Genomic DNA, 26,331 nt, shown 5'->3' on the forward strand with positions numbered 1-26,331 from the left:
ACTGCAACTCCTGCCCTGGGCTTTTGCCATTCACTGAAATTCTCTCATCTGGTTCATCAGCTGAAGACAACAGAAGATGACTGCTTGGTGGGCAGCTCTCCCAGACGCGTGTGCAGCTGGGTCTAAGTGCCTGCAGATGGGTGCAGGGAATGCAGTGTGCCTTCTGCCTCACCTGGCAATGCTTTGGTGACAAACACCAAAAAAGGCAGATGCGGCAGCTTCAGGAAAGCTTCTCCCAGGCATGGCTTCTCATGTCAGGGATTTCCTCATGCCTTGTCATGAGACAGCAAATATTCACAAAGGGTTTCTCTCCAACAGAAAAGCCTTCACTGAACCAAGACCCCTCACGTAGGGATTTTCACACCTCCTTTGATGAACGGGATTACTTGAGCCAGGCACTACAGGAAGTTAGACACAAGTCTAAGTACTCCTAATAAAAGGAACGTGGGAATTACACCACCTAACATATGCTGGATCCTCTCGTGTCACACACTCATCATCCTGTTCGAATAAACTGTCAAACAGCCCCAGCTGGTCTGCCAAGGAGGGATGGTGTACCGACCACACATTGTAGGAGAAAACCACTGACCTGCTGTGCAGCTGCTCAACCCCTCACCAAAGGCAGCAGGTGCTGCAGCAAAACAACACAGGAAATGTTCAAATTTAAATACAGCTCCACAAATATTTGGGGATCCACAGTGACTCTCCATTTAGCCATGCTCAAGCTTTTTTCTTTCTTGGGGTTCCTCATGCAGGAAGCCCAACTTTTTGGGAAAGGAGTTCCCATAGGTTCTGCCCTTCACGTGTCCAGGTGTACTCTGGAGAAGGTCTTGTCCTGTGTGCACACAACACATAGTCGTGGTTCCACTGAAATTACTCTGTGTTTTGCTCCAGTGATCTGAGATGGGTTAAAAAGCTGCTTCAAATCATCCCAAACAGTTTTAAAGGATACTTACTAGCAGTACAGACTTTTATTACTAGGAACCATGTTGGCTTCTGCTGGGTGCTTGGCAGACACCAAGTTTAGTGTTACCATCAGTTGTATGAAAATTGTATGTCAGGGTGGTAAAAACAGCCTGTTTGCTATCTAAAGTAATTAGCAGTTATTTCACACATACACCCACACAACTTGTGTTAATCTTCCACACCTCAGTCAAAGCAGCAATTCAGTTCCCTCTAGTCCTTTTTTGCAGTTTGTGTTTCTGTTATCCATGTAACAATGGTTCAAAGAAGTGAAATGGGAGTAATAAATAACTAGGGACCACCAGGAGTCCTAGTAAAGCTACTCTGCCTAGTCCACCAGGAAAAAGCAACCTGATAGGTAGGCCATTGCTATTTAAGTTAATTACTGCACCTCCTCAAAAGAGTTCTGGTGAGTTTACACTTGCCCACTTACGGATTAGCAAGAGATTTTTCAAATTTAGACTTGACCCCCTAATCCCTTTCTGCTGAGGTATCTTGATGTTAAAAGAAGAGTGCCAGTTCTTTCTTTGGCAAACGCAATTTGGTGACAAAAGTTCCTCTGTTTCTGCTTCTTCTTCTTCTTCTTCTTGTTACTAATACTGCTATTACTATTATTATTATTATTATTTTTCTGTGTGAAACTAGATATTTGGATTACAGTATCAGACATGTTCTACAGCATATTCCTTACTGTGCCTACCACAAGTAGATTTTCTTTTCTGCTTTGTAAATCACCTCTGTAAGTGGCCGCAATGAAGCTTTACAGCTAGATTTTGTTGCCTCTGCTGAATTAGCTTTTGCCTCCGTTTTTGTAAATATTGAAAACATGCCGTAAGTATTAAAATAAAAGGAACGTTGCTGAAATCTTCCAAGAGACTGCATGGTATCCCTTCTCCCTACTTTTAAGAATGCCTGCAAGCTTTAACTGCAACACAGCTGGCTAAAGGGACAGCAAGGATGAGATGAGCTAAGGGTATGCATCCTGCAACGCTAAGGGTGCCGAGCTAATTTCCACCAGCTGAGAGCTCTGCTGAGCACATCTGCTGTTTAGAAAGCACCAGAAGTAGCAGACTTAAGAGTGACTTTGGCAATGCTCTTTGTGGTTTTTTTGATCAATGACATCCTTACACATTGCCACATATTCATCCTTTTCCTAGAAATTAATTCTTTGCCTTGTCACCAGCTGCAAATTGCAGTAGCTTGAGTCACTGGCTAATAGATCCCAATTTCCTTTTTTGAACATACAGCAGTTGGACATTTAAAGGAAACTGTCTGGAATGATTCATTATAAATATAAGTTTATCATTCTCACTAGAATGTAATTCACAATGAACATTTTCACATCAGACACAAAGTAAATGCCTTGTTGTGTAGAGAAATAATAACAAGCAGAAGTACACTGTTTTCCCAGATGCTCCGTTAAAACAAGCATTAGTGTCAGCAGCCCTTCCAACATCACTTGTGAGTAAAAAGCAACCATTATCAGCCTCATTTTGAGCACTTGCAGCTACAGATGATGCTGTTTTTGAAAGCGGTCTCGAGCATACCTTTATAAGAGTTCTCCTAGCTGAGGTCTATGGTGCCCTGTCTCTCACATCTTGTCAGGCTCAAAACACCTCAGTTTATGGAGACTCCCTATCAAAAATGCTGTTCTATGGGAGTAATAACAATAGCACTTCAAAGAAATTATTAACATCTGCTGCAATTTTTGGCAAGAAACACAGGTTAAAATCATCCTCTTTGCAGAACAAACAAAACCAAGAATTAGCTATTTATGTGCTGCATAAGACTCCAAGTTCACAATCAGACTGGGTAATGGACTAAATCCAGACCTTATTCAAGTTTGCCATGACTTTCAAAAGAAAAGGATCATGCTGCACATTTTTTTGAAGCATCACTGGCTCAGATTTACACCAGTGGAAATAAGGAAGGAATTTAAGTACTCTGGGTAAAATTAATACTTCTTCACAATGATCACTATTAATAAAAACTTCTAAGTACTTGCAAAGCATATGTAGGTCTACACTCATAAAAAACACTACACAGAGAGAAGCCTGCATGTTTCTATTTTTTTTTTAAGATTTCCTTCTTTATGTTGTATTAACAAGGCATGAGTGCTTGATTTTATTTTTTGGAAGGGGAAGGAGGAGCAAGATATGCTTCAACTGCTGTGAATGCCACCACAAGGACCCAGAAGCTGATCGGTCAGAGGAGGACTTCTACTGAATCTATTAAGCATTTTGTTTGTGATGCCTGTCTCATCCATTAGTGAATGACATCAGCTGAAATACAAGGCAACTCACAGCTCTGGAGATCTTTTTACCAGACAAAGTTCATTAAGAAGAGGAAGAAATACCTGAAAACAGAAAGTAAAACACACACAAAAAGAAATCCAATGCAAAATCCCCAAATCTGTACATCTCCACTGCCTTTGCACTTTCTTAATGAAGTGCAAGAGAACAGCAAGCCTGTTAAAAAAGGCTTTGTATGTTTGTCTTTCAGATAGCCACAGAGCTGCAAAAAACCACTGCTGTCCTTCCTTGTGAAAATCCTAAATTTCAATGGGTAGACATGTCATGCCACAACGTGGCAGAGGATGAACAGAGCACAGGTTTCCTAATGATGATCAGCAGGGTAAGTAAGTTACTTCTACGCTACATTTGGGGGAAAAAAAAAAATGCCCACAGGCATGCTCACAGACAGAAATTTGGGTTGTCCCATGCCCTCCTCCTGCCTGCAGTTTCCAGGCAGATGAAGTCATGACAACCCTCCCACCCCCTGCAAAACAACGTCTTCATTCAGATATGACATAAAACCGAATCTGACCTGACCCTTCAGTCACATTTCACTTGCCCTCTGATGCTTTGGGCTCTTACCTGGTGCAGTTTTGTAAGACATAGTTCTGGTGGGCATGGGTGGTGCGCTCTTCATAATATGACTTGGTGCCACCTGCAGACCTTGCCGCTGCCTCTTCAGCTCCTCTTCTCGCTCCTGGGCGGCTCTGATCTCTTCTTCTATCATCGACAAAGTCCGCTGCTTCCTTGACCGTAGCTTGAAAGGGCCCACAGTCACTTCAGGCTCCTGCGTGGCCAGGATGGAGGCGGTGCTCCTCAGCTCAGCTGCCTCTGAATACTTGCTGAAATAGCTGACTTCGTGCCTACTTTCCTCCACAAGGAACGGCTGGTTGGCTGAGTACACAGGTGACTGCTGCAAACTCTTCCCTTCCCTGAGTTCTGAGTCTTCCTCTTTTGAAGTCTTTGGTATGGTGTCCCTTTTTTCCTGAACAGGTGAAGACACCTGGGGTGGCTCAAACATTGGGTTCTGCTGCTCCTTGGAGGCTGGAGCTGGCCTGGTGGTGGCTGGCTGCTCTTTGACTGAGATCTCCTTCTCCGCTGGGATTTCTTCTTCCTTGCAGTTTGCTTTATCCGCCTGCTCGGCTATGGCTTGTTGGATGGCATTTTGAACCAACAGGCCAGCATGGTACGCCAGCTGGTCATCAATCAGCATGGAGTCTGCCCCAGCAGAGGAGGGTGAGTCACAGCCCAGGTCACTGAACGACTTGGAGATGCCTTCGCCCCTGCACTCAGCCGGAGTGTCGGCTTGAGGCGTCTGTGGCAGGGAGAAATCGGCCAGCGAGCTTTCCTGCAGGGCGCTCATGGTCTCATTGGAGGCACCACTGTCACTGATGTTATCCATGCTGAAGTCATTGGAAAGGGTCTCCAGGACGGTAGTATCCTGAGACCTGACAGACAAGTCATCCAAACCGGAGTCAAGCTCCTCTGGAGGGGAAGAGGCACTGGCTGACTTTGGGAACTGGTCTAGCACACCCTGTCCATCGTCCTTCACCACCGTGAAGACAGCTCTCGCACTCATGAATTCTCCATCCTCCGCCCACAGTTTTGAGGTCTGTCCGGCTCTGGGGCTATCACTGCACGGTAATTCTCTTACTGGGTCAACAGCGGTAGTCTGAGCACTTGTATCATCTTCTGAGGTACAGGAGACCTTCTGTGCTTTGACAACAGTGGCATTGTTACCCTCAAGCTGTCCTGTTTGCCCACACACTGAAATGGGTCTTGTCATGGAGGACAGTGGCCTGTCTACATGCGGAGAATTGAGGCTTTTGTAGAAGGGTTTGATGGAGAACATTTTGGGTGTTCCTGACCGTCTTGGTGGTGCCTGACCCTGAGATGGACCTGAATGCTCCATCAGCTGGAACTGCTTTCTGGCTGCTGAGAAATCAATTTGCTCTGTGACAATATCCTCTTTCTTGACATTGACTGGCTCTGGTGGTACAAAGGAGCAGCTGACTTGTTTGGGGGATGTTGGTGTTACACCTTGCTGCTGCTGTCTCTCCTTGCGCTCCTTGTACTTCTTGTGGGACTCCAGATGCTCTTCATCCAGTTGATCCTCCAGGGTCTTCTCTTGGGGAGGGTTCCACCATTTGGTGGCAATGTTGGGGTTTTTCTTGACAGCCTGGCTTTTAATGAGTTCCCTTCTTTCCTTTTCAAGTTCCATCATTTCCTCCGATGGTCTCACTTTGCGGACCCTATATTTTTCCTTCTCTTCCTCATCTTCAAAGAGCTTTGAGGGCTTTTTGTCTTCATGGAAGGCTCGTAGTTCAAACTTAGCCTCTTTCTTAAGGGTTGTAAGAGTTGTCTCTCCATCCTTAGAGGATCTTCTAGAACTGTTTGAAGAAGTGGGACTTCCTGGCACCTTCAGACTCTCCCTAGTGTCTTCTTTCAGTCCACCCAAGGAATGGCCATTAGAATTCAGGTTCTCATCTGTTATGCTACCTTCACGTGGTTCAACTACCAAGGGTGCCTGCTTGTCAGCTACATTTTCTTCCCTTTCACTGGGTACTGAATCATTATTGACATTAACAGATGCTCCCGAGCCATCCATAATGGAGACTGCACTTGGTTCAGGGGACGATGTACCATTAAAGGTATTATCTGCAGCAGAATCGCAGCAATTTGCCTCCAGCACTTCATCTAGGTATCTGATCTCTTTAGCAACTTCACTGTCCAGAGATTCGTGCCTGTCCTTAAGTCCATTGTGGCTGGCAGCAGGGGAAAAGTAGTGGGTTGGATTGTCTATAGGATGTGGTGAAGCCACTGTGGTGATGCTTTTATGTTCAGAAACTGGAACTTCAATTTCCATTTTCTCTTCCTTTGTAGCAAGCACAGTAGCTGGCTCCAAGGAATTGGCACAGTTTTGGTCTCTGTTTTTTCTCAACCTGATGTCATCCTCAGGGATTCTGGAAGATTTCTAAAGTGAGAGAACAAAACTATGATGAAGTCCTAAACAGCAACTTTTTTTTTTTTGTTTTTTTTTTCCAGAGTAAACACCATCTGGAAAGCAAATCCTAGCACTTCTTAAACTTGAGATTAAAGCAGCCCCTCAGAGTGTGGGAAGACAAGGCACATCATCAAAACAAAAAATAGAAAGTTACTTTACCATAAGCTGGACAAGGCACTAAACCGACAACAAACTTTCATTTAAGTATCTCCCATCTGCTTACCATCCTCACTTTGTCATTATTGCATGCCTGTGTCCTGGTTTGCCACTAAAAATGAGCTTTGGATTTCCAAGTTATTAATGACTTGGCAATTTAGGTTCTTTAAAGGTTTGCACATGCAGGACACAACACCTATCATCTTGGTATTTTAAAAATGCTTTCTGTGTCTAATGGAAATCTCAGAATGCTTCTACAGATGAAAAATATTACTGCCCCCATTTTGCAGAAACATATGTTAACATGCAGGAAGAGTAGGTGATTCATCCCAGGTTAGGAAAAAAGACATGGAAACAGCAGGGAATGTTCATTTCTCAGTGGATCAATCCTGGTCATCAAATGCAGGGTAGAATTACATGGTGCTAGAAAGACATGGGGTCTTTCTCCAGCCCACACGGAAACCCACACACAACTGGACCTGGGAGACAGGAAGCGTTTGCAACTCCCACGGCATGAAGACCACCACAAGGAGCATGACAGGCACCAGAGTCATGGTCTCCTCCCTCCCACGGCTTTGATCTGCAGTGCAGATGCACTGGATTCACATTTCTCCCTGATGTGTTGTCTCTGCTCTCAAGGAGGGTATTAAAAGAAACACTATTTATGTTTCGGTACGGACAGATTTTACTGGTCAAACAGCCTACTGAACTTCCCGTGAGTAAAGTCTGAAGGAACTTCTGATTAAGTTGGTAACATGTTATTGAACTTCTCAATAATTCTTTACTGCTGAAAGGCAAAAAAAGGAAACGCCAAAAGAAAAGAAGAGGGCATTTTCAACATTATTCTTCAAAAAGAACTTGCTAACTTTTGCTAACTCTTCCTAACTCCTGAAAACCAAAAGTGACACATCTATTTGACTAACACTTTAAAACAGAAACTTGATATCTGAGGTCTCCAGCTCCCTTTCCACATGTGTTTCTATGTGTGAGGCATGGGCTTGGGAAGCAAAAGGCACTGATCAAACCCTGTGAACTCAGTGGCCACCAAACAAGGGCACCATTGTCTGCTACTCACCCCCACCTTTGCTGTCCCTTATCCTGCATGCTATTAATACACACTGCAGCAGAAGATGATCAGCTAGGAGCACAACGGCACTTACCAGTGACCTGAACAATCACATTGCCCCTGGGTTTATATAGGCAGTAAAATGCATTTGACACACCTTAAGGAATTATGGCCAGCCAGCCAGAAGAACTCTTTCTAAAAGTATTTTGAAAGAGTTTTTTGTCTAATTATGTAGTTGTACACAGTTGAAGACAATGCTGGCTTCAGCCATTAGCTACTTTCTTCTTAATTGTGCTTAAACATTGGGAAAAACCTTTAAAAACATTCAAACAACCAACCTGCTTTTGACTATATATATTTTACTTGACATACTTCACTCATTCTGCTCATTTCACTTTCTGTGGCCAGTTTCTTCTTCAGTCCTACTAAGGATATATTCAAGAAATCAGATGCTTTGCAAACAAATACAGAACAACCAGTAAAAAAGTCCTTAGTTTTTTGAGTGGGCACAGCAGGAATGAAAGAATAAACTTTCTTTTAACCTGAAAGGGCAAGAATTGCTCTTGATTTGCCTGAAGAGCTTCAGATTTCATGACATAACAGGTAGTCAGGTGACAAGACTAAGACTGCAATACCTTTCTGATATTTTGAGTTTAAATCTCCCCTGCCTGACTTGGTGGTACAAAACAGGGAATGTTGCTACCTGGAGCAGTCTGTGCAAAGGGACATAAACGTCAGTGCAGGGCTGCTGGCTGTCCCCTTTCACACAGACCATGGGTATGCCATCATCCTCCTGCTAACATTTGCTTCTAATCAGACAGATCAAAGCTGCTAGTGATATTGGTAGCTAACTACATGTCCTCTGTAGCTGCAAGAACACATCTTCAATGGATGCAGAAAATCAAGTAACGAAGCTGTGCACCCCAGCCACTGAAACACATCTCCCTGCAGAGCCAAACCAGAGCTGAAGGCCCCCCCAGTTCTGTGCTTCTAGTATCTCCATGCCATGGAGCTGGGAATATGTCCCCGGTTGTCCCAGAGACCCTATTCACTAAAGCATGTCTACTTCCATCACTGCTTTAAAGTATGAACCATTTCAGATTACACGACGTTTGGGTATTCAAGTTAGGGAACAGAACCACAGGCGCAGTATTTTACCAATTTCTTAACGAGTAAGAGCCCATCGTCTCATCATAGCTGCAATCCATAGCTCACAATTAAGGCATATACACATAACTGTCTAATCAGGGCATGCATTTATGACAGTATGTAATTCTGAAAGTGCATGTGTCTGTGCAATTAGTGTGGCACATGTAATTATGTAGTAAAACAGACAATTATGCAGTAAAACCTATGAGGAAACATTGCTACTTATAGGAGGGAGCCTTTCTTTGCTCGGGATTAGTAACTGAGCAAGGAGAAGGGCTCCCAGCAGGGCAGAGAAGCCAGGGAGAAATGCTAGAGGAGGAAAAAAAAGATTAAAAAAACCACCCAGTTTTTCCCTCAACACATTCTGGCAGAATCTGGGGACAATTTTGTGAGGTCATGGCAATGAGAGTATGCTCCACACACTCCTGTGAGGAGCAGAAGTCAATCTACTGATGAATTACCTGAAGAAGATAACCGAGAAGATCACAAGAATGGAAGCAGATGACAAAAAAGAGCTTTTCAAGACAGTCCAGGCCACAGAGCCTGTCCAGGATAACTGGCTGGGTCTAGGAAAAGGCACACACTGGGATGACGACACCATGGGTGGGAGGAGGGTGGTGGCATGCACACAGACCCCCTGCCTCAGCTGTTTGGCAGGAGGTGAGCTTGCTTGGAGGCTGCTTTTGCTCCTGGGTGATGAGTATGTACCAACAACTTTGTATTGCTGCCTCCAGGGAGGAGGCTTTCAAAGCCTGCCCCATTACAAAGGCCTGTAAATGGGAAAAGGGCGGCATTCAATCCTAATTGTAGTCAGCAATACAGTGTTCACAGTGATTCCCATACAGTGCTCATCTAGACCCAGATTTTCCAGAAGTTACTGTTACATTTACACAGTCTCTGAATGTGCATTCATTTCTGTTTAAGTCAAGATGCAACAGGGTAATTAGTGTCATTTCTACAATGCTGCTGCACTTCAGTAAACTGAGTTATTAGCAGCTTAGAGAATTATTAGCATATTTCCTCCTTGGTTGAATTCTTCATTTACAAAAGTGTAAGTGTTTGGGCAATCAACTCTTTTAGAAGGAAAAAAATGTGGGTGTGCTACTAGCAATACCCAGCAAATGTACTGCCAGTGCCTTCCTTTGTTTGATGCAATCCAAAATGCCTATGACAACAAGTGGGAGGCAATCCTTCTGAGCCACACTGACATTCTTCTGAAGCAACGGGGTGGAGGGCAGCGGAAGATTAAACAACTAAAAAAAATTCATGGTTTAAAAAATCTAAAACATGATTTCCTCATTGTGGGCTTCTACCAATCACTCCAGCCAAGTTTCAGGACAGCTTTTGATGCTGTTGGTCTCCTGGCATCATTAGCATTGTCAACTTTCCATTTCTTCAGGTTTCATCTTCCTTTGGAGATGTCCTGTACTGCACCTGCTTCTCCTCCCACTGCCTGATCACTGAGCCAGTGCTTTGTTCAACTCAACCCTTTCCCTTTTGCTCTTGGATCTAACTATTGGGCCTGCCATGCCTCTACCAGTTTTAGTACAATAGTGTAACTTAAAATCACATTTGCATATGGTTGACTGGCTAATCCACACCTCCCTGCTGATGTCAATCATCTTCTCCCTCTTCACCTACTGTCTTGGCCTGCCTCTCTGATGTGTCTTTGCAAAAGAGAAGGAACTAAATGATGCATTTTCTGGGGTGTTGACTCTGGCAAACCTTCATGAGAGTGGCTGCTTTCATTCAGCTTATCCTTTTGAAGAATGCAGTCACCATCTGCATCACAGATGGAGCCAGTCCCAAGCACTGCAAAGATACAGAAGTCATCTGCACCTCTGTGCTTCCAGATGACCACCCTGTACAGCGAGAAAACCCCTAGCCAACATAGGTATTGTTCCACTCTTGCTAGCAACAGCAAGTATTTCTTTAGAGAAGCTGTTTTCTGCAAAAAAATGGTATGACACCAAAGTGTTGCAGTTCTTAGCCAGCAAGAAAAGCAAGAAAAGCAAAAGCAGAGTAATAGAAGGTGATAGCACCCATGCCTCATAGCTCATGTTCACTACCACACAAGAGGTGCTCAGAAAGATGCCACCATCCCACCTCATCCCAGATGGGAATGACAGCCCAAACCACTGTGATGGCTCCCATCTTATGCCGGCTGGTGCACTCCATCCCTCCCATGGGAGGCTCTCACAGGGTGGCTGCCACCCCATCCACCTCCAAAAATGTGGTGATCCTCCTCATCACTGGAGGGACAAGAATGCTCCAGGTGGGAGCCTTTGCAGAAAGCAATCTGAAGAAATGGGCCAAATACTTTGTGTTTTGGATGTGGCCTGTTTGGGTGATCTAAGAGAAGGCAGCAGCAGAGAAAAACTCTTCAAAAAGATCCTGGAATTGGGGTAGAAAAGGGATGCAGCTGACGATGCAGGGCTCAAGGAAAGGAAGGGGATTTCTACTCACATTACCTACACGAACCATGTCTTTTCATTAAAAAAAAAAAAAAAAAAGCCCCAAACCAAAGTGTTAGTCTTCTTGCTCCTGTGTGAAAAGGTCCCATTTTTCCATATGATATTTTTATATTGACCTCTAGGGGTTTTAAAAATACTATAGAAAGTGTTGTCCAGAAAAATTGCAATTTTTTGCGTAATGAAATTGGACAAAATTCAAGTTTCAGGAAAAAAAAAATTCCTAAATCCTGTTGCCAAATTTTGTCGAATTTAAGACATATTAGGCACATGCTGGCACTGCCTTGAATAGTTCCATTCATAATCCTACTTGCACACAAAAAGCAAAACCTGGCCTGTTCCTCTCACAGTGAAGAACACAGTGTCTTCAATACACAGACAGAAATCATTTCCGATGACCAAAATGTGTAAACATTGAGTGTCACAAGTGACATTCTCCATAAGCAGCTCTCTACGCTCTCCAGGGACTTGTCTGAGGTAGCCAGACAGTACAATAGGCAAATTTTCTTTATGAAAAGCTGGTTTATCTCCTTCTGAGCACTTCAGAAATTATAAGAGTACAATCCAAAAATCAATGCAGCTTCATACTACCTCCTGCTAAGAAGCAGCAGGGGACTTTTTTGGAATACAGATAGTAATAAGGGACATGGGGATACAGTGCCCAAACAAGTGGCTACTTGGAGAGCTTGCTGTGTGACACATTCTGAGTGGTTTTCCGTATGTCCTTTTTCTTCTGTTTTTGAGGATTTGTGATTGCATTTGCGCAGAAAGCACATGAAAAGCTTTGCAACATTCTTTTTCATTCCAGCTGAGCCACAGGCTTCAGCTTGCCCATGTGACACACTATAAAGCTCTTTTATCAAATCAAAGTCCAATCTTCTTTTGCTGCTGTAATAAATTAACGACGAAGAAAAATGGCTCTAAAATTATGAATACTTTAATGATGAACATATACTGTATGGTAGGATGTTTTAATGATGAGCATGTAATGAATGATACCATATTTTTCCAAACATGTCTCTATAGCTCCAGTATTTTATGTGCCCTCAATGACAAACAGCTGAGGTTTTTCCTGGGCAAACCAGGATCCACCTTTGGAATAACCCTTACTAATTCCCACTAACTCCAAGATATGTAAATTGGAAGCAGTTTTTTACAGGTAGGAAGCCACCTGATCCTTTATGCCAGTTATTTTCTCTTACTCCCTAAAAATACAGATGTGGTCACTCTGTGAAGAATTTGCAACCCTCATGACTGGAATTCAACTATTGCTACAGGGGCAAAAACCCCAGGTATCTTCCTTTTTTAAATTAAATGCTTGTGCAGCTGTTGTAAAAAAACCAACAACCAAAAAGTCTAACCACTTTTTATTAAATATTTTCATTCCTGCAAAGAACTGTAATTGCATGAAGCACCTGCATGGACAAATTGATGTATACGGAAATTAATGTTTAGGGACAAAAGGCTGCTAACTTCTGAATGAAAAGAAATATCACCTCTGATAAAGAAAAAAACATTCCTGAGGTTATTAGAGTATGATGGTTACATAGCTGGCTCTAGGGAAAGCAGTATATATTGAAGTGGTGTAGACTTGGATACTACAGTGTGCAGGGCTGGTTAGCTTTGCTGTGAAAGCTCTGTTCAGTTCTACAGTAAACCAGATGCAAATCTGAAATTACAGGAAGCTGTGATTAAACTTTCATTCAGAAACTGCAGCACCATTTGGTACTGCCACACTCCACCCCCTGCATTTTCTGTCAGCATCCAGATAAAACAATGCCCTGAAGAGCTCCAGAATGGCGTTTCACACACATGGGAAGAACCAGGAGCTCCTAGTACCCAAGACATCAGTAAATTGGTGACAGTATGATTGCAGGTACAAGAACCTGAATTTAAAAGAGGATTCTCTTGTTCTCTGCACTGTTAGCTTCTCATAATGTAGGTCAGCCTGAAAGTGCAACTGAATTAGAGCAGTAAATGCATGCATAAGAAGGCATTTCACCCATAAAAATGTGTTTTTCTCATCAGTCTCATCCATTCAAATCCCACTCCTGATGCTCCTTTCACTTCCAAATTGATTTTATCTCAAAAGAAAAATGCACAGTTAAGTATTATTTCTTCTATTGCTTCACTCAGTTCCCTAGGACAGAATGACCAGGACATTACACCCTGTGTGAGGGCACAGGAAATAAACAATGCTGCAGAGAGGCAGCACTAGACAAGGTCAATATAAATGTTTCAGCGTAGTAATCAACTACAACACCACAGATGGTTAGTACTTTTTAACTTTGTTACACATTTTTCCAAAGGCTTACTTTTCCATGCCTTGTCTCTAAAATCTGTCTTTGCTGAAACAAGAATGAATGCTTCCAACAGCTGGAATATTTGATTTACAGAGCATGTGGTGCTAAGTCACTTAAAATGGTAAATACGATCTCCTGAAGCAGTCTCTAATGCTACCTAGGGAAGTGCAATGGTTTGCTGGAGGAAATGAAGAGCATCATGTCCAACTAACGCATAAGGAACATCACACAATTAGAAAATTGTCCACTACCTTGCAGGGAATACAAGTTATGATACAACCCTTAAGGAACAGAAGGAGAATTTCTTCTTTGCAGCTGCAAGTCACAGATGAGGTCCTGCACCATGAACTGTTGCATTTGCAGAGTCCACTTCAATAGGCTCCCATCAGACGGTGCTGATGGATCCAAGCTCAGACCTCAGGGCTCTGTTGCTAGTAGCACTCTCACATTCAGCTTCTAGCTTGATGTCAATTGAAAGCGGAGAAATCCCAATTGAATAAGGACAAAAAATTGTTCAGCTTAACGGAGTGCTCAATATATGTACTAAGTTGAGCAGAACATGGCTTCTGAATGTATGCATGAAAAACCAGAGTTTCACAAAATGTTGCAGTTGAAATCTGCCCAACAGCCATTGAGGATGGAACAATTGCTCTGGTAAAGCATGATCTAATCTCAGCAGGGAGGGGAAAGGACGCTAAACTAAGCCTTGCTTTTAATACTCTCTAACCCATCTAGATAATGTCAGCACAAGGAAAGGGTGACCTTTACGGTCACGTGCATGAAAAAACAATGAGACAAGGGGATTTCCAAAATTCCTTAGTTTTTTCATTGGGGGCGGGGGGTTCCTGTTCCATCTAAAGAACAGAGCTACAAACCTCCTCTGTAAATGCAAGATCTAGAGAAAAATACTGGCATATTAATAATTTGGGTGCATGAGAAAGGGACCTCCTGAGGAAGGAATTCGGGTTAGGCAGGGGCAGGAGGAAGGCAGTAAATGGAGGTGAAAGGCCACACAGTTCACTTGTCCTCTGAGCAGATCTTATGGCTGCTACGAAAACTGTTTTAATACATTGGAGGAACAGAGATAAATGTGCCTTAAGCACACAAGTAGGCTTTCTGAGATGTATTAGTATTGAAATCTTCTGATGATACAGATTCTTTCACTGGCTTATACAGTTCTGTAAATCTTTCATAAATGGCCTAAACTGCATTTTCTGAACAAAGATATGTGATTTTACTATGCTGGAGCTCTTTCACCCCTTACTTTCAAGGGCAATATAGTAGGAACTGAATACTTTAACTGAAGCAAGCACCTACAAGCCTTTGCAAACAAAGCCCAAGTTTTCACTTTCTTTCACTTCTCTGCTTCACAAACACCAACTGCCAGAGATCATACTGTTTTTAACTATTTCCTAAAGACTAAGTAATACTTACTGCACTTCTAAAGGGCATGGCTGTTCAAGATCTACTGGAGTTTGACAGCTAGGAGTGATGCTGCAGAGAGGGTTAAAGGGAAAATTATGCTCAGAAATGTGAAAAAAAAAAAAAAAAGGCTAAACACCTCTTTCTCTTTGAGAGCTGAAGAAGGTTAAAAATTATTATTGATGCTTTGCCTCTATCAGTAGGACTTGTTACAGCTGCTCTCATCCATTAGGTTAAGACGCATTACAGCGAAATCTCCTTAAACAAAGGTATGCCTAGGTAACTGCATGGTGCAGCACGTCTCACCCGATGGTTGCCTGCTCTGCCCAGAGCACAAAGAGCAGGACAATGTTTATTTCACTGCAGGCAGTGAGCCTTGGGAGGGTTAGCGTACCAGGGCCGAACCAGCCAGCTAGCTTGAGCACTCTATGCACTGCCTTCTTCCCATTTTTTCAAGGAAATTGGCTGTTTTCAAACCTAGAGACCCCTAAAACTCCACAAAGAGAGTGCACATAGTGGCTTAAAAAGGTCACAGTTTATATGTAGCTTTACCCAAAATGTATTTTAGGCTGTTACATCCAGACTTAGGCAAAAGCAGATCACTGCAACATCATCAAAGGAAAACTGAGAGGACATTAAGAAAGAGGAAATCTAGCTTAGTCCTAGCTCAAAAATCACTTGAATTACATAAGTGGAGAGGGGGAAAATACGACGGTGAGCAAAGGACATAACTGAAGTCTCTGCCAATAGCTGTGTTAGGCGCACAAGTGGGAAGAGAAGCCACTGCCAACGAGAGCCTGGCGCACCACCTCCCCTGAGTCACGCTCTCCACCGTGTCACCATGCTCACAGCCCATCAGAAAACCACCACAAAAAAATGCTTTCACGCCAGTCCCCTTTCCCAGAAACACGCCACAGTGAAAACAGCACTTGGGCTACAAGCTAGAGGTTTTACCCAAGAGCCAAAATCTTGTAACTCCAGTGGACTGCAATTTGCAGGGCTCTTTCTCTAAGGGCATGCATGTAATTTAACTTTCTGGATGGTGTGTGTAGAAAAATACCCATTCAAAGACACGCACCCACAAAATGAAAACCGCTGTCATTAAAAGATGAGTCCTATGTAGCCGAGATGATCAGGGGACTTTGACACACCCTTTCAACAAACGGCCAGCAAATAAGTAATATTTAACAGAAAAAGAAGCCAGACTACAGGGTCTACAGAACAGTTTTGCTACTGAGAGGCCAGACGTGTACAGTCTCTACAAAGAAGGATGTTGCTAAATTCTCCACATGCCATTGCTGTCCCCAGGCTATAAATATGACCTACCATGTGAGTTAGGCGTTGTCAGCAGTTAGCAACTTCATCTAAGCTTTGCTCGTTACACAAACTAAGCACTACAGTCATGTCACTACCTCCTGCAGGAGAATATTTCATTGAAAGTGAGACTTGGATAGGATTTTTTTCTAATTCCTTATTTGGGAAAAAAGCAGTTGAGAAATCCCAGGGAATAAGACATTCCCTTTCAGCACCTACTACTTCCCGTCTCTCTGCCCTGCTCGCCTCCTCTCTTCCAACCAAAGACTCATTATTCCTTCTTTTCCTGCTGAAAAGCCACTGATTAAATGACCTACAGCACATCTGGACTACATTAGGATATTATTTGATTAAGGCATTCATCGGTTGCTCTTTCAGCAAGTGGAGAATTAAGATAATGGTGAGGGAAAATGGTGTTAACTGAACCAGTTATTCCAGCTCACACTGCTCTGCTTGAAAAGTCTGATTGCTCCAGTCCCTCACTTGTAGGCTCTTTTTTTCCTAATTACAGAAAAATGAAATAAATATAGGTTAATTCATTTAATGTTGGCAAGATCATTAATGCCAAGTAAGCTGTTACATTAAGGGTTGCTGTCATCTGTATTTCTCAGATAATTTGCTATCTGATAGGAAATGCTTGCTTGCAGGTATTTTAAACAGTATTGTTTACTAGCCCATCACACAAGCAGTAACTCAGTTTTCAGTATTTGAAGTGACTGCATGAGGTATCAGCTATGGAGTCTGTGTACATAAAAGCAAAGCACAGGCTAGAAGGAAAGATCAGGTCGTCTTGGTTTTCAGGTACTTTACCCTAAAATATCTTTCCTCATTTCTCAAGAGCTAAAGAATGTGCTATCCTGGTGCATGTACAGAGGTACCAACTAAGTGTCACAGCGTGCATCACATGCCATAGAAACCAGGAATGCTGTTGCTGCTAAATGTGACTGTTCACAGCACTATGCTTAATTTCTTTCAGTGCTAACTAAACAACTAAAAGATGAAGCTAACCAGACACCCTTAAGGCCTCTTTATCAGCTGAAGTTTGCTTTACAGTGTCAAGAAGGATAACACACTTGACTAGTGGGAAATATACCCCTCCACAACTAAAGAATTCAGCCAAAAGACTCTGCAAATGCTGCCCGAAGAATATAGACACTGAACATGTGGGTGGTTTTCCTAGTTAACACATGTGCAGGATATACAAAAGTATCTTTTCTCCCTAGAACAAATATTCTCCTATATTACACCTAAGTAGGAAGTTGTGAATTTCAGAAAGCTCTGCCTACTGTTTACAATGAACAGACCAGCCACAGAGCGACAAATTCCATAGCCATCGTAGGGAAAAATGGTATTTTAAATACTCCTCCCAATATCAAATAATAAAGGCTCAACAAAGATACAAATCACAGGTCAGAAATCTTAGCTTACCCTTTCTCTCTCTCTCTCTCTGTTCCTGTAAACTCTGAAGCAAACCCCCAAAATGTCGTTTTCCACAAAAGCCTTCACTTTTTTTCGCTCTTTAAATAAAATTCCTTCCCCAGCTCCTTACAGGACTGTGATGTCATAGGCTGAGGGAGGGTTGGTTTAAAAAAAAAAAAGAAAAGAGGCAGCCCACACCCACAGTCCATTCACACAAAGAGACTGTTTTAAAAGGAAAATGCCAGTTCACACTACTCAAAACCAGCATGACTTCACTTAACCTGTAAGGGACCCACCTCCTTAGAGATCCCTTCAAAATCATGATGTTGGCAACAAACCCCAAGACCTGTTTTCAGCTAGCATAAGCAAGGGTTTATTGTTGTAGGGCGGTTTGGTTGGGGTTTTGGGGTTTTTTTTTTGGAGGGGAGGAGGCACAACCCAACAACACAGCATGTGGCTTGCTTTGTACTAGAAAGGAGTAATTACACTAAGGGCTGCTGTGAGACACAAGCTCCAAGCAGTAATTAGCAGTAATTTTTACCTAGTAGCAAACAAAAAAAGGATTGACTATATTCTTTCCACAGGAGAGGCTTAAACATTAGCTGAAGTGCTTAGGGCACCTTTGGTAACCATCTGCTTCGGTAGACTCAGGTCAGGGCAGTGGTCTCCAGTCTATAGGAAATGTGTCAGCCACATGGAAAACAACTGAAGACAGGGAACATAAAAAAAAATTAGAAGGGAAGGTGACTGGGAAAAAAAGCACGATGTTTTCTACAGCACAGTATTTGTTCCTTACTGCTGCCTGTGGGCTAATGACATTTGAGTACCCCTGGATTAGGTTTCCTGAAGGCTCGATAGTTAAAGCTAAAAATATGAACTATGCTGACCAGGCATCCCCTGCGAAGGCCCTCTGGACCTTGTGTTAAAATGGCTTGAATTAATGTCACCTTACATGTGTTGCTACAGATGACATAGCTTAAGTGTTGGAATAGCATATTTTACTCACCTGACGAATTACATAAGATACTAATTTGCTTTCTCACTTACTTCTAGGGCATCAGCAAAGGGATGGCACAGCCATCCTCTGCCAGCAATGATGAAAAAGAATAGCAGTGGTATTTTTGGCACGAGAACCCTTGAAGGCAGTAGTAGCGCATTTCACCCGATGCTCGACCACCTGCCTGAGCCATGTTAAAGGAGGCAAGTCAAGCCTCTACAGTTTTAAAATGGGTAGGTAAGAAGCACCTTGTCACCTGTTGAATGAATCTATGAAAACAGAATGGAAATAAGGTTCTCACAGGAAAAAAAAGAAAAAACACTTAACATCCCTGTCCTAAAATAAAACTAAGAGTGGCTTTGGTGAGCCTAAAGTGACAGGAAATAACTGTGTGCTTTCATTCACCACCTCTCATACTGTCTGGACAAGGGGCAGATATTATAAAACACAGTTATAACTTCTCCCATATTAGCTTTTTTTTTTCCTTGGATCATCCAAGAATTATACACTGTGATGAGGGAGAAATGCCTCACAGAGAAATTAAATTATATATTAAACTGTATGGATTTAAAATGCAATTTCTATAGCTCCTCATTGATTAAATAAGAAGTCCAAGTAACCCTGCTTCACCTGTGGTCACTGAAGGAGCAGAAGGTCACAAGATATTTACCTTATGTATGCTCCCCACCACCAACCGTCTAAAGCCCCACATGGCCTGGAGGTCACTGGAGGACAGAGCTGTAACTGCAGCACTACCCAGGTGTGCAGGAGATGGTGCTCAAGAGACTTGTTTGCTACAGACTCACAGGAGTTGCCCACTTGACATGCAAACGCTCGGTTTTCATTGAAGCCTAAAAGAGTTGCACTAGAAAATATATTTTTTTTAAATCATCTGTTTCTCATACCAGTTAGTTTTGGGAAACAGGAATAACATTTCCTTAACATACTAGTATGTTGCAAGAATGAACCAGGCTATTTGTAACGAAGCTCTTGTGTACAGTATAGCAGTGTAGCTTAGTAGCAAAGGCAGAACATACATGCTGTTAAACCCTGTCCTGCTAGAGCTGGCCTCAAATAAACAACCTTTTTTCCCCTCAGGAATTCAGACCTACTGTTACCATCAAGCTTAAATATGCTGGGTTTTGTTGGGTTTTTTTGTTTGTTTTCTTTTCCTTAAAGCCTTAGTCCTTTCCAATAGAACCTCAAGTTTAAGTAAAAAAAAAAATATTTCTAGTACTCTTGGTTGAAGTGAAAAGTTTGAACAGAAACTTGAAATGGCTGAATGATCAAGAAACAAAAATGCCAGAAGTCTATCTCAAAGTGGTCCAAGAACACTTTAAAATGATTCCTCTTAACTTCTTGAAGTGCAAAGATTCTTTACATGTCTGCATTTTAAACCACCTCTCCTGCATGACTGTAAGCAGTAAGTCACTGCACCCTGGGTCCCCTACATCATGCTGTACTGAAAAACAGTAAATGTGTGAAGATTGGAATGCAGCGGAGAGTCTGTATGAGTATCAGAGATCTACCGAACGATCAGCAAGTTTTGTCTTCTGGAAGCATCAAGGGCAAGATTATAAAAGACAGAGTGATGCTGACCTCAGTATCTAAGAAAAAAGGACCATTTCAAAGTGGTTTGCCTGTTTCAGGCCTTTAATCTTTCAAATTTGCAGCACAGATGCAGGTTAAAGCCAAGGATACTCGATTTTGTGGCTAAATCTGTGTATATGAAAAGTGATGTTAGGCAGGCAACAGCTGTTTTTGGCTGCAGATCTGAGGATCCTCAGGTCTGCAGCCAAATTTATCTCTCAGAATGGCAGGCCATATGCAGTTTCAGTGCTGAATTAAACTTATCAATGAGAAAGACTCTAACTGCCCACAAGACTGCTCTGTCCATGCCAGAAGGCCACCTGTAGAGACGCGTAAGTAAGAGCTCAACCAGTCAAAGAAAAAGATGTAGGTGGCACCATGTTCTCTGCAAGGGCCCCATGTCTTTGGGAAACTTCTTTAATTCAAAACAGCCTTCCTCTGTGAACCTTCAAGATCTGTGATGAAGCACTGGATGTGGGGCACAGTCTATACCATGAGTGTTTCTGTGAGAAGCCATCTCAGATTTTAGCTGCTGGTTGCAACTTTTGGTTATGGTTAAACAAAGCAGGGGCCACAAATTCTTTAAAAATGTGGCAGAACCAGAGATTTGCAGCATTACAACTCCCGGTTAAGCAGTAACAAAACTATAGTGTTCACATAAAAGCAAGCCCTTTCAGCTACCTCAGGACACAGATGCTTCCCTATCAGCCCAAAGACCTTCCCATGCTGGAGATAACTATACCACTTGAACCACAGGGTCATCATTACAACCTGTTGCAGAGGGCTAATTTTATTCTTGAAACATGTGCTTGGAGGGGAAAAAAAAAAAAAAAAAGAAGAGGTGCTCCTCTTTATGGAAAGTGTGTGCAAGCTTAAGGTAAACCAAACAAATCCAAACAAATCCTCTTGTGCATCCCTTTCCTGTTCAGGGAATAAAAACCCTGCCTGTCTTTCTGAGCTTCTCAGACTAGCACCTTTATATGACCACTAAATTCAAGATGTGCAATAGCAGAAGAAAAAACAAATACCAGAATTATTCCCCTACCTCATCCTGTACCAACAGTCTTTTCATGACACATATTAGAGAAAGTGTTATCTCTCTCCTCTGTATCACAGCAAAGTTGCCTGCGAACGAAGGAAGGTCTTATGGGACCAGAGTCACCATTTCAGCTCGTTATCTTCAAACTGTACTATTTCCACAGTTGTCTCTGTCTGGGACTGTAAAATGAAAAGTGCCCCACAAGGCTGGCTGCTGGAAGCAAAACTGGTGCTTGAGCATGCAACTGCTAAAGTATACTAAACAATTTAAGGATCTCCTTCTCATTTTTTAGTACCTCCTCTACAAATCTACCCTACCAAGCCAGCAGAGAAATAAATATGGGCAGCGAACATCGGAGGATGTCATGTGCAAGGGACCAGAGTAAACCAACAAAGATACAGGAGATATGGTAAAGCTTTTAATGCCAACCCTATCACTGGCTGGTATGGTGGTTTTTGGCTTTTAAGTGAATTGCTCCATGCTTCAGGCTTCTCTCCAGGTAAAACATTTCTGACTTCTCTGTATGGCCCCACACAGTGCAAGGAGATGCAGAAAGCACGGGGGGGGGGGGGGGGAGGAACGACACGGACCGTTTTCTCTGCAGGTGTCCATCCACCTGTGATGCTGGTTATGTCACGCCTGCTCACAAGCCCGTTTTCAATTTTCAGCAGAGAGGGCTCGTAGCTGCCAGGGAAGCCAATCCAACAGAATTCTTTCCTGCAACAAATACTTTTTAAAAATAAATAGTTTTCTCGAATATTTCCTCATGTTTAAGTGGCTATTTGATAACCAGCAGTTACAAAGAATTTAATCTGGTGAGCAATCTTAATTGTTCTTCCTCCTCCTTTTGCAGAAATCAAACACTTTAGACCCAAAGGCCACTTCTATTTATTTTATGAGAACAAATTGGCTCTGTCAGTTTAATTTCCCCTGGTGCTGTAACCAGACCTGCTGTTCTTCTTATAAAGACAACCAGGATGAGACAGAAATAAAACCAATTTCTGAGGATAGGCTGCATGAACAGCTCGCTCACACCTCAAACCTCTCCTTTCCAGAGCAAAACCCCAACCCAACACCTGCATTTCAGACAAAGTCTGGTCTGCAGCCGTAGCAACAGGAGAATAACTGCTCAGCATGAATTAACCCAAAGATGCCACCGAAATAAACATCTGAGAGGAAATTGTCACATTAGACCTTGATGGGGGAGCAGAGGGCTCTTACATTTCACTCGTGCTTTGCAATTTCTTGGCGATTCACTGCGGGGAGGTGCAGTGTGGGACCAGTGCCAGGCTCTGTCACTGCTTGCTGTTGGGACTGTGTCTTCTCGCAATAGAGAAAGACTACAGCTTCTTCAGAAAGAAAATGCCTCCCATGTGTACTCATACTCACATGAATGTCTACTTGTGCTGGCAGCTGGATTGGGTAATGTAAGTAGGACTCACACCTTGAAAACTTTTTAACTCTGTTGAAAACCAAGAGTTTTGTGTTCAACCCAACTCAAAGAATACCTGGAGGCCCTCTATTGATGCTACTTGGGTTGAAATTCATTTCCAAGGCTAAAAATGGCCTTCATCCTTCTTATTTCCCATGCTGAACAGGTAAAACTTTTTAAAAGATGTGTTCACACTTGACTGCTCTGAAAACTGGGGCTCGGGGGCATTCTCCATTCAGAGGGAAAGTGGCACATGGCACGGTTACTACTCCCAGCACAGCAAACATAAAATACCTTGTCAAAATTACAAGGGCTGGAGCCATAAATGCCAATCAGCTGACAGTGCAACATTTCACGAAAAGATGATGGCTGGAAAAACAAGTGAGAAAGGTCATACAGCATCCCACTTACTTGTTTTCCTCATATACTTACAGTTAATGTTTGGCTGTTCATCTCCTTATCTACTCTAGCAAGTAAACAACAAATCGGAAATGAGAAATTACTTATGTTTGTTGAAAGCCATATATAGAGGGAAAGAATTCCTCTCTCCTCTCATCTTTTCTCCACTTTTTCAGTACCTCTCAAAAGCATGGGCTTATCTATACACTTTCGCTGTGGGTGCTTGGGCGGGTGAAAGCTGCACACCACAACCTGCGACAGCAGATGCGACCACTGCCACCCAGTGTAATTCCTGTAGCCAGGTACTCAGTCACTTCACAGTAAACTTTTCACCTCCGCTCTTCTGAGGTTTAAAAGTCTAAAGCTCATTTCAGCATCCCTTGCTGGAGAGGTATGCAAGCCGGTGAGCTTCTCCTTAGCGTTAAAAGTGAGGTAACTCAAGCCGGCCTGACCCGCGCTCACAGGAAAAGTAGGAAGCCACTTTGTCCTGCTGCAAACCTTCTTCAGCTGCTTTGTGCTCCCAAGTGCTAGGTGTGCACAAACACCAAAGGGGTAACTGAGCAGTCCCCTACCAGCTGCCCGATGGCAACGGTCCTGTGCAGGCTCTCGCCTCTCCGTAAATGCAAGATGATTTGAAGAATCTTCCTCTGGACTGATTTTAAATACTGTTACCACTTGAGATGACCTGTCACCCTACATGCTGAGGCTGTTTCTCAGACAAACACAAAAGACAAGACAAAAAAACCCCACTCCACAATGACCCAAGTTAAACCAAGCCATTTATTGTGGTAGCAAGGAACCTGTGTGCAGCATTTGCTTTGATTTGTTTAGAGAAGGTGGCTGGAAACAAAGATCCTTGGGAATTTTGAAAAAGCTAACAGAAAAATGTTTGTTTTAAACAAAATATTTAGGTAACTCCCAGTCTTGCAAGCTGGAGTTCTGCCTGTTAATTTCTATTCATCTGAGTGTTTTAGCTCTGATGCCGTCTTGAAGAGTTACATATCCTGCACTGGCAAAAGACGGAGGATAGTTCGCAGTTATGTGAGTCAGGATTTCTTCAGTGGAATCAAACCTTTTCCCAGGTATATAGAAAACCTACTGAATTTTGAGGGAGCTAGAGGTCTGAAGTCAGAGTGAAAATCCTTCAGGCTGTCTGCAGTTTACCTGGGGTTTCAGAAGAATTCAGGTATTATCGGGAGAGACTCCCATTACCCTCTGTTGAATATGTTAAATAAAACAGACTTACAGCAAATTCCTCTAAGCATAACCAGAGAATGTGTGGGGTTGTTGCAGATGCAGGGTTGCCATAGCTTTGAACAGACACAGTACTTTAACTAAACATATACAGAGAAAATTAGAAAGAAGAAATCCCAGCAGCCTGGAAAGAAAAGAACACTTGGTTGCAGTAACAGCACACACTGCTATCAACCAACTACCTAAAGGAGACCAGTAAGCACAACCCAACTTATCAACATAAACTGAACATGACTAGCCTATTACAAACCAAGAATCAACACTACGAAATGTCAGACAGCCCCAAGCTTAGAAAAGATGTGTATATTTCAAACTGCATTTAATGCTTCTTTTGCTGTAATTACTCAGCTGCCATTTCTTCTATACTTAATATTGGCAAATGTCAAAACACACCCAATTTTGTTCTACTACAATTGATTCATTTTATTAATAAGGTAGCTGTTTTTCTTAACAGGGTAGCTCTGTTTAATAAACAACAATAGCAACAATAAAATTACTTTATGTCAGGGAAAAAACCATCCAGAGTCCTTTTCCCTGACCTCCTCCCTCCCACCCCAAACCCTTAGCACCCTGCCCCTCACCATCACCCAGCACCAGCAGAGTTGGGTGTTCAGGGGGAATCCTGCACAGCAGCAAAATGATGCTCATGAGCTGGCTGACATTAAGTCTCTCCTGTGACAGGCAGCAACTTCTAAGGCTATACTTCACAAGAGTCCAGGATTCAAAGAATTGTATTTTCCTTGGAAAACAGCTGTACATAGCTTAGGAGGAGCAGGCAGGCTATTCCTGGTCTAAAAACCCAGCTTAAGTTCATTTCACTAAAACCTTTCAGCTATCCATAATCTTGCTTTCTTATGACTCCAGAAAGGCATGGGAAAAGCAAACACAAGTAAGATGTCTGCTGGTCACAGCTTAAATCTTACAACATACATCTAACACCAGTAGAGGATGATGCCATCCAGCAAGACTCCAGGCATACAAAGATGAGCACTGTGCTGCTTACCAAATGAGCAAGGGCATATCTGGAAATGTTAAGGTATCTTTAATTATGAAAGAAACACGAACATGCATCCCTAGTTGCAGTCATTTTCTAGTATTTAGAAGCAATTATTTAAAATTTTCCGCTAGTGTCTTACCAATAAGCTTGTGTCGAGGCACTGGCTTATCTTCCTAGTCATTATAGATTTCTTAAAATGCTCCCTGCTATAAAATTAAGCTTCATTGAATTGATGGCAATGTGTGAAAAGGTATAGATATGATTGCAGTACAACATCCTACATAAATCCAGTGCTAAAACTTAGTTCGTTCTTCAGTGCAATTTATCAATTTCTCTTTAAGCAGGTGAAACTGTGATACCACGTGAATTCTGGGCCTACAGGATCCCCTTGAAATTCCACTGCCTTCTGAGATACCAGATTCAACTATAAAGCTGAACAGGAGAAAACAGGAATGAGCTTGCCAACAGCAAATGCACTGAAATAAGCACCATGTTCCACTATAAGCATACTCCTCCTGATGCAATAATATTTTCTTATTTAAAAAAATGCTGGGTTGGAAATATCTGAACTGCCTTTCACACTTTGGAGAGGGAGGTGAAGGAGAATGCTGAAGGAGTTTTTCCATATTGGGGCAGAAAAACCACACAAAGACAAGACATTTCTGAGCAGCACAATTTGTCCTAGGACAAGGCAGATGCTCAAAGTTCACATAATCAGAAGGAAAGGCAAGGCACTGTGAAAGTCAACACACGTGCATACAGGTTAGCACATACTTTATCCTGGTGTTATCTGAGACTATGAAAGTCATGTGCATTTTAAAGTAAAAATCAATTTAAATAGAAGATGTATAATACCAAAATCTTGTTAAAGAGAGGGCTACAGATATCTTCTATTTGAGTGCTAATTGATTAATTTATAGAATATGTGGGAGAGCCTGTTTTTTATTGTGTAAGAATATTACAACATGATTTCTTGATGACATGATTTTTATTTTTTTGAAATTATTCTCTTGCAAATTTACTTCTCTTTTAAGGACTGACGGCAAAGAGCTCTCTGTAAAT

General features: G+C 42.4%; 1 protein-coding gene across 6 annotated transcripts in view; it reads right to left on the reverse strand.

Moving 5' to 3' along the window:
• PALM2AKAP2 (PALM2 and AKAP2 fusion) overlaps positions 1-26,331 on the reverse strand; it is a 271,441-nt gene that overhangs the window by 18,105 nt on the left and 227,005 nt on the right. For 5 of the 6 annotated variants that reach the window (XM_075021178.1, XM_075021180.1, XM_075021183.1 and 2 more), the window contains one exon: positions 3,840-6,231. In XM_075021178.1, the coding sequence (XP_074877279.1) occupies positions 3,840-6,231 (2,392 nt within the window). Of the gene's footprint in view, positions 1-3,839; positions 6,232-26,331 lie in introns of those variants that run through there. The other variant, XM_075021184.1, reaches the window with a different exon arrangement.

The sequence above is a fragment of the Buteo buteo genome, chromosome Z, assembly GCF_964188355.1.
Source record: "Buteo buteo chromosome Z, bButBut1.hap1.1, whole genome shotgun sequence".
In the NCBI taxonomy this organism is placed as follows: domain Eukaryota; kingdom Metazoa; phylum Chordata; class Aves; order Accipitriformes; family Accipitridae; genus Buteo; species Buteo buteo.